Here is an 8,114-nt window from a genome sequence, read left to right as displayed (position 1 = left end):
CCAGGAGATCTGATCTGCTCCACTGTCCCTCTGGGAAACTACATCATTGACCTGATCCTGAAGTGCTCTGGCCCATCTTCTGACCTCAGTTTTGGAAATCCCCCCCCCCCCAATTAACTTCAAAGACCCTTCACAGGTCAGAAAGTGGATGGCTTGGCTTCCTGGACAGGGCTGGTCCTTATGCCTCATCCCTTCATGAGGACACAGTAACTTTGGCAAGATCTGTCTCTGCTTTAGTTTTCTCCTAGAAAGACTCAGTGACCCAGATGCTTTGTCTCTCTCTTCTTGTCCTTCCTTCTCCCCCCCCCCCCCCCAATCCTCATTTTACCTCAAATATCAGGCATCCTGAGTGTTGCCTTGGCTTTTCAATATGCACGGTGTCAGGGGAGCTCATCCCACTAAAGCTCGGTGCCCTCATTGTCCTAAATGGCACAGCTAAGTAAGAGAGGACAGTGGGCAAGCCATAAAAAACATGAGTGAGGACAAGAACTGATAGGCAGAGAGGTTCCACTTTCCCTCCTTTCTGTTGGCAGGTGTGTCTGACACCTCCCACCAAAACAAACAAAAGTCCCTTTTTCCAAATGAACCTCTCAGCCACACCCCTGTCCTCTGCTACAGAACTTTCCCCCAGGACCTGTTCTTTCTGTGCCTGAAACCACAATCCTACCCCAGCACCCCTCCAGCCCTGCCCCTCCTCACACTGTTTGAATAAAAGGCAAATGAGTCCCTGGCCAGAGGCATGGGATGTCTGGATCCTTCCTTCCTGGCACCTGCTCTGAGCTCCAATTGGAGCTGGGACACTGGGACATTGGGGCACTGGGATGGAGGCCACCATCACCATGCCAACCACAGCAGCTGCTGCTCCCCTTGGTGCCCCTTACTGGGCCTACAGAGTCTTTGGTGACTTTGATGGGAAAGGCAGGGACAGTGAGTTTCTAGAAGCAGGGATAACATCTTCTTGCCCTTCCCCCATTCCCTCCTCTGAGGGCAGTCACCCCAGCAAGGCAGCCTTGGGTCTTGCATGGGGAAGCCAGGATATGAGGGAGGAGCAGAGGGAAGTAGCTAAAGATATGGGCTAGAACTCCTCTCTCCTGCTAAGATCGGGGGAAGTGTTGGTTCTGAGGCTGGCGCCTTGGGAGGATCTGTTTCCTTCTAGTCTTCTCTCCCTCAGTTGGGGAAGTTTCAGTCCTGCTCTTCTCCCCATGGATTCTGATGACTCCTCTGCTGTGTCCTCTCCCCATCAGAAATGTGACCTCAATAAACATAATGTTACTGAAAGGCAGAGTACTCAAGGCAAGTAGTGGACAGTGAATGGGGAACATGGGGAAGGCGTTGGAGTCCCCTTGCCTTTCCTGGTTTCCATCTGCAAAATAGGAGAGACCACTGCTTTAACTACCCCACAGCTTTGGAAAGGAAGGAGTGACTGGGTTTTCTCCTATGGCATGGGAATGGGGAAGGAATGGCCTGCTCCTCACCATTGTAACTAATATCCCCAGGTAGGAGAATGAACCCTCTCCACCGGTTGGGAGATTGAGGGCAGGGTGAGAGATTCTATATAGAATCAGAGCAGGGAGACCCATCAGAAATTTATCCACATTTAAAGGTTCACTGAAGGTCTTTTTATTTGCCCAAGACTGTGCAAGAGGTTAAACTTAAGAGTCACAAAATATTAATTACAAAAGGGACTTTAGAATACAGAACACACACATACATATGCATATGTATGTGACATTTTAAATACACTATATAATTATATAATACATCCAATATAATATATTATTTACATGTAATACCATATATGTATTGTGTTATATATAATACACATGCCATATTAATAATATAACATAAATAATCATACCTATTATAAAATATATAATACATTGTTATACAATCAAATACACAACACTATAACATTGTATATTATAATATATATAGAATACATGTATTATACACATAGTATATAATTGTATACACTTGTACAATGTGTACATATATAATATACAATAAGGCTAGATTTATGATATATTATTATATGCATATTATATATGTATTAAGCTATTAAAGTTTAACACTGTACTAAGACTTTGGGGACACCTATATGTACTCATATAGATAGGAATCAGATCTATGATTTCATTAGTATAGGAAGTTCATAGGGGAAGAAACTGCCTCTACCAGGTTAGCATATTCATTGAAACTTAATCTTAAAGAATTACCCCAAGGGGCGGCCAGGTAGCACAGCAAGTAAGAGCACTGGCTCCAGTGTTGAGAAGACCTGGAGATCGAATCCCGGGCTCAGACACTTAGCACCCACCCAGAAACACCTGGCCGTGTAACCTTGAGCAAGTTACTTAACCCCAATTGCTTAGGGGTGGCCAGGTGGCTCAGCGAGTAAGAGTACCGGCTCCAGTGTTGGGACGACCTGGAGATCGAATCCCGGGCTCAGACACTCAGCACCACACCCAGAAATCACTGGCCGTGTAACCTTGAGCAGGTTACTTAACCCCAATTGCTTAAAAATATATTAAAAAAAAAAAAGAATTACCCCAAGCACTGGTATCAAACTCAACAGAAACTGCACTGTGAAGCTGTACATAGGGAACTCTACAGGCCACATATTGACTTAGAACACCTCATCATATGAACAGAATCTTTGTTTTGTTACATTTTTATTTAATTTGCTAAGTATTTCCTAATGACATTTTAAATCTGATTCAGACTTCACTTGGAAGGGTTTCAGAGCGGGCCACTGTTTGATACCTCTGACCTAGAGACTAAGTAACTCAAAGAGGACCCAAAACCAAAATGTGTCACAGGCAGGATTTGAACTCAGGTCTTCAAGGTTTCTAGACTAACTCTGTCCACTATGCCATATTGATAGATAGATATAGATAGATGATATGTAGAGAGAGAGATATAGACAGAGAGGTAAAGGTAGTATTGAAAGTAGATAGATGATAGAAGATAGATAGATAGATAGATAGATAGATAGATAGATAGATAGATAGATAGATAGATAGATAGATAGATAGATGGATGGATGGATGGATGGATGGATGGATGGATGGATGGATGGATGGATGGATGGATGGATGGATAAGCAGTTAGGTGGCACAGTGGATAAAGTGCTAGTCCTAGAGTCAAGAAGATTCATCACCTAAGTTCAAATCTGGCTTCAGACACTTACTAGCTGTGTGACCCTGGGTAAGTCACTTAATCCTATCTACCTCAGTTCCCTCATCTGTAACATGAGCTGGAAAAGGAAATGGCAAAGCACTCCATTATCTTTGCCAAGAAAACCCCAAATGGGGTCATGAAGAATCAGACATGACTGAAGAACAATAACCAAAAAGACAGATAACTAGGTAAAGGTGACTACTGATAGATGATAGATAAATAGATGGGATGGATGGATAGATAGGTGAGCAGATAGATTGACCTCCTATCTCCAAAAAATTACCTTGTATTTATATATTTGTGTATTATGAGTTTCCTTCTCTGTAAAATAGGAAATAATAAAAGCACCTATGACCCAGGTTTGTTGTGAGATTAAATCGGATAATGTTTGTAAAGAACTTAAAGAGCAACAGAAATGCCAGTAATGTAGTAGGAGTAGGAGTAGGAGTGGTAGTAGTAGTAGTAGTGGTGGTGGTGGTGTTGGTAGTGATGGTAGTAGTAGTAGTAGTAGTAATTGTCATCATTTTGTTTTTGTGTGCCTGGGAGCCATTATGACTTAGTTGTTGTCATTTGTCCTTCATCCTGGAAGAGGACCATGGCATCAGGGAGGTGATGCCATGATATGCAAGAGAGTTGGATTAAAGTGAGGAAGGAATGTGCAAAGTCACTAGCCTCACTTTTTCCTCCAGAGTCATCTGGGTCCAGTGGCAAGGTATAGATCAGGACTTCTGGATACAGTTTTGAAACCAGGACTTAAGCTTAAGTTCTCACTCTGACATCCCGGCTGGGTGACCCTGGCCGAGTCATTTTTCCTCTTCTTGCTCTAAGCTCTCTTTAAGATTGAGTTATAGAGGTGTGACCTAATAGTGTGTTATAATGGGCAGAGTGCTAGATTAGGAGAAATAGGATGTGGATTCCTCACTTATTACCTGCCAGAGAGCCTACAAATCGCTAAAACTCTCTGGTCCTCAATTTCTTCATCTGTAAAATGGGGGGGGGGGGGTAAGATTAGATGACCTCTAAGGTCTCTTGCAGTTCTGAAGTTTTGCTCAGCTCTAAATCCAATGATCCACTTAGAGAGATTTACCAAATGATGGTTGAATTGAATTCTACTTAGCATGACACCATTTACACGCCAGGATTCAGACCTCCGGCTTGGTCTGGGGTTTTGTGTATTTGCATGTGTATGCGTGGGCAGTGGGGGAAGAGGGGGGAGATAGGAGTGCTTAATGACTTGGAGTCCTTGGTGGCCTCCAGTAACCTTGCAGGGGCAAGGATGGGATAAGGACCCTTCCAGACAGAGGAGATGCTTAAGGGGTTAAATAGCCCGGTCGTGCAGGGACAAGCGCAGTGCAGGCCGGGACTTGTAGGCCATCTGGCCCCTGGCCCGCTGGCCCGCGGGCAGCTGCGTAGAGCCTGCCGGGAGGTGTAGCGAGCTGGCACTGTCCTGCCGTCCCCAGGCTCTCGGTTGTCTCCAGCACGCAGCAGGCAGTGACATCCCCAGAGGTAAGCCGGCGGCTTGACAGCTGCGTGCGCTAGCAGGCTAAGCAATGAGCAGCAGGACCCAACTGGAGTCCGGGTGGGCAGACTAACAAGGGTGGGGTTGGAGGCTGCGGATGTGTAGCTTGGGTGGGGTATCCTTCTCCCCATTCACTTGTCTGTCGCTGCAGGACACTGCGTCCCCTCCTGCCCCCACCTCCGGCTGGCTGATGCAACGCGGCTGGACAGCCTCCCTGGGAGGCTGGTGGAGACTGGGGAAGAGTAGTGGGGCTGGACTCTGATCCCTCGCCACTCGAGTCCCCTAAAACCTCTCGTCCTTTGCCGTCTCTTCTCATCCTACATCGCTCTCGTCTCGGCTCTCCCAGCCCTTCGGGGTCCCGGGACTCCATCCAGCCGCTCCGACATCCACTCAGTTTTCCGGCCTGGACTGGAACACGTCTGCAGCGCGCCGGTTCCCAGGCTTTCAGCTGTGTGTCTCTGGGTCCAGCCGCAGCTGCCAGAATGGACCAGTCTGGGGCCATTCAGGAGACCCTGGCCCAGGGTGAACACTGCGTTATTGTATCCTTTCCCTATATGTCAGGCTCTTGGAGGGCGGGAGAGGGGAAAATAAGGAAGGGAGCACTGCGTGGTGCCCAGGGTGGTGAGGGGCTTTGGGGGACACAAAAAGTTATCTCCCTGTCCTGGTCTCATTCCGGTAGAACCTGGTCCCATTTCTATTGCTGTCTCACTACTCTCGTACCCCTGCTGGATAGATGGAGAGGCGGGCAAGATCAGGGTGGAGTGAGCCTAGTTGAAAGACATCTCTTCCTTCCTTCCTTCCTTTCTTCCCTCCTATTTTCCTTGACCTTGGGTGGCAGGCTGTACAGGGTGTAGTGTGTACCGAGGACAGCCTACAAAGCCGCCTCTTGGGCTTGGTCCGATGTGGCCCGGAGTATGCGTAAGTGAACTCAGAATGACACTGTATCTAAGCGGAGGGGAACTTGAAATTCACCTATTCCAGCCCTTTCATTTTACAGATGAGGAAACTGAGGTCCGGTGAGGGTAAGGGACTTATCCAAGGTTCCTGAGCTAGTAAGTAGAACTAGAAATTAACCCAAGTCTTGGGTCTACTGTTCCCAGGTTTGGGTTTTTTTTTTTGTGTGGGGTTTTGTTTTTTTTTTTGCATTTTAGCATCTGCCTCCTGTTTTTCTCTGGCACACCATTAAATTAGCTTAGAAGGTGGCACTAGTGTTGATTTGGTCTGTTTCTGTAGACCCCAGAGCTAGTGGAGGGCTGGGGCTGTCTCATTCTTTTTTTTTTTTTTTGCTTCCTTTCCCCCTCCCCCCCCAACACAACAGGGGGAACTGTGTTGATTCGATTGATTGGGTCAAAGTTTAGTAACCCAGTATAATTCAACAAATATCTATTAAATGCCAACTGTGTGTAAGGCAAAGCTAGGCGGTGCAGTGCTTGGAGTCAGGAAGACTTATTCAAATCCAGCCCCAGACACTTACTATGTGACCCTGGGCAAGTTACTTAACTCTGTCTATCTCAGTTCCTTATCTGTAAAATGATCAGGAAAAAGAAATGGCAAACCACTCTAGTACCTTTACCAAGAAAACCCCAAACGGAGTTATGAAGAGTAGAACAGGACTGAGTAATAGCAATACATATAAGGCTCTGTGCTTGGTGTTGAGGGAGATTTAAGGAGCCCTTTTCCTCACAGAACTTGCAGACATGTGTGTGTGTGTGTGGGGGGGATGGCCCATTTCTGTGATTTTTATTAATGTGGGTAACTTCCTGTGTGAAAATGTCCTCTGCTGTTACAGTTCAGCAACTGTCTTGTAACACAGTATTAGAGTTGCCTGGGACACTGATAGGTTAAGGAATTTGAACACGACACTACAGCCAGTACAAATATATGTCACAGGAAGGACTCAAACTCAGGGGTGACCATTAGAGCAGAGTGTGTAAGGGAGATGAGCCAACTGAATTGAATTGGTGCCAGGAATGAATGAAGAAATAGCCTTTATGAAGTGTTTGCTCTGTGTTTTTAATGCTGGTGATACAAATTGAAAAGCTCTCTAGGAGTTTACATTCTAGTAGAAGACAGCACATGTAGGAAGTGGTGGCCAAGGAGGGTGCTTTGATTTGGGAAGCCACAGGAATGATGAGTGGAGCCTTAGGGGAATCAGATGACACACATCCCAGAAGCAATCGATGGAAAGGGGGGAAGAGGGGTACTTGCTTCAGCAGGGCAGATGGCAAGAAGCTGCTGGGGTAGATAGTCACATGGGATGTCCTGGAAGGTCTGGGGCCTGGGGATGGCTAGATCTAGTGGGCTCTTACATTTGCAATCACTAATTCAGGCACAGAATGGCCCCAGGACAGTGGTTCTAAAGTTTTGTAGATTAAGTCTGTCGGGGCTTGATCTCAGGGGTCTGTCAGATGGTCTCAAAGGAGCATCAGCAGGGGAGAAAGCAGGATGGAATTCAGGAAGATTTGGGTTAGTGTCCTGCCTCTGACTTGTAGATGAATAAAACAATTCAATTCAATAAGCAAGTATCTGTTATGTGGGAGTCCTGGAGACTCAAAGATGAAACAAGACACTGTTCCTGCCCTTCAAAGAGTTTACCTGTCTACTAGGGTGATTAGACAAGGGCACAGATGACTCTTCTAGCTGAGAGGGATCTCCCATGTTTGGGCAGCCTGACAATGTATCTAAACCCCTGCACATACATACTCTCCTCCGCCTTGCAAAAGACTTACCTGTATGTGTCAGCTCAGGTGCTACCCCCTCCATGAAGCCTTCCCTGATTCCCTCAGTTGTATACACTTTCTCCTCACTCTAATGACCACAATAATAATGACTCACATTTATACGGCACTTTAAATTTGTATCATGCTTTCCTCATAACAACCCTGTGAGATATATTGTGCGAGTATTTTTTATCCCCCTTTTGCAGATGAGTAAACTGAGGCCATGAACCTTTCCCAGGGTAACCTAGAGGTTCTGAGGTGAGAGTCACAGAATCACAGAATTTGAGCATTGGAAAGGATTCAGTGGCCAGGCCAGAGTTTGAGGGAATCCCCACTATCACATGACCCAACGTGGTCATTCAGCCTCTGTGCCCCAAACAGTTGAGGTTGGAATGGGGGAGGGGGAAACCTCTTCCTTTAGGAAGCCTTTCAAACAGGGACATCAGCTTAATTTAGTAGGACATGGTCTTTGTAATCACCAGCTTTCTTTTTGGGTGATCACTTACCATCTCTTTAATGATCCATTCTAAACATTTCCCAGGGATTGACATTAAATTCACTGCTTCTCCTATTAGATCGGGAGCTTCTCTAGAGCAGTGATTGTCTTGGGCCTTTGTTAGCAAGTGAGAGTGTTTAGCATAGTCTGTGGCATATAGGAGGCACTTAATAAACCTTGGTTGCCTGATTGACTATAGACT

General features: G+C 46.1%; 1 protein-coding gene across 4 annotated transcripts in view; it reads left to right on the top strand.

Moving 5' to 3' along the window:
* Positions 1-4,545: 4,545 nt before the first annotated feature.
* Positions 4,546-8,114, top strand: part of INPP5B (inositol polyphosphate-5-phosphatase B) — an 83,590-nt gene continuing 80,021 nt past the window's right edge. The window contains exons 1-3 of one of the 4 annotated variants that reach the window (XM_069067978.1): positions 4,546-4,683; positions 5,043-5,235; positions 5,535-5,614. In XM_069067978.1, the coding sequence (XP_068924079.1) occupies positions 5,179-5,235; positions 5,535-5,614 (137 nt within the window). In that variant the 5' untranslated portion in view covers positions 4,546-4,683; positions 5,043-5,178. Of the gene's footprint in view, positions 4,684-4,847; positions 5,236-5,534; positions 5,615-8,114 lie in introns of those variants that run through there. The other 3 variants (XM_069067976.1, XM_069067977.1, XM_069067979.1) reach the window with 3 other exon arrangements.

This window comes from Petaurus breviceps, unplaced genomic scaffold (genome assembly GCF_028583685.1).
Source record: "Petaurus breviceps papuanus isolate PSGF00001 unplaced genomic scaffold, PetGlider_PUasm1.0 90760, whole genome shotgun sequence".
NCBI lineage: Eukaryota > Metazoa > Chordata > Mammalia > Diprotodontia > Petauridae > Petaurus > Petaurus breviceps.
The sequence above is the reverse complement of the archived record's forward strand: the minus strand, read 5'-3'. Positions and strand labels throughout refer to the sequence as shown.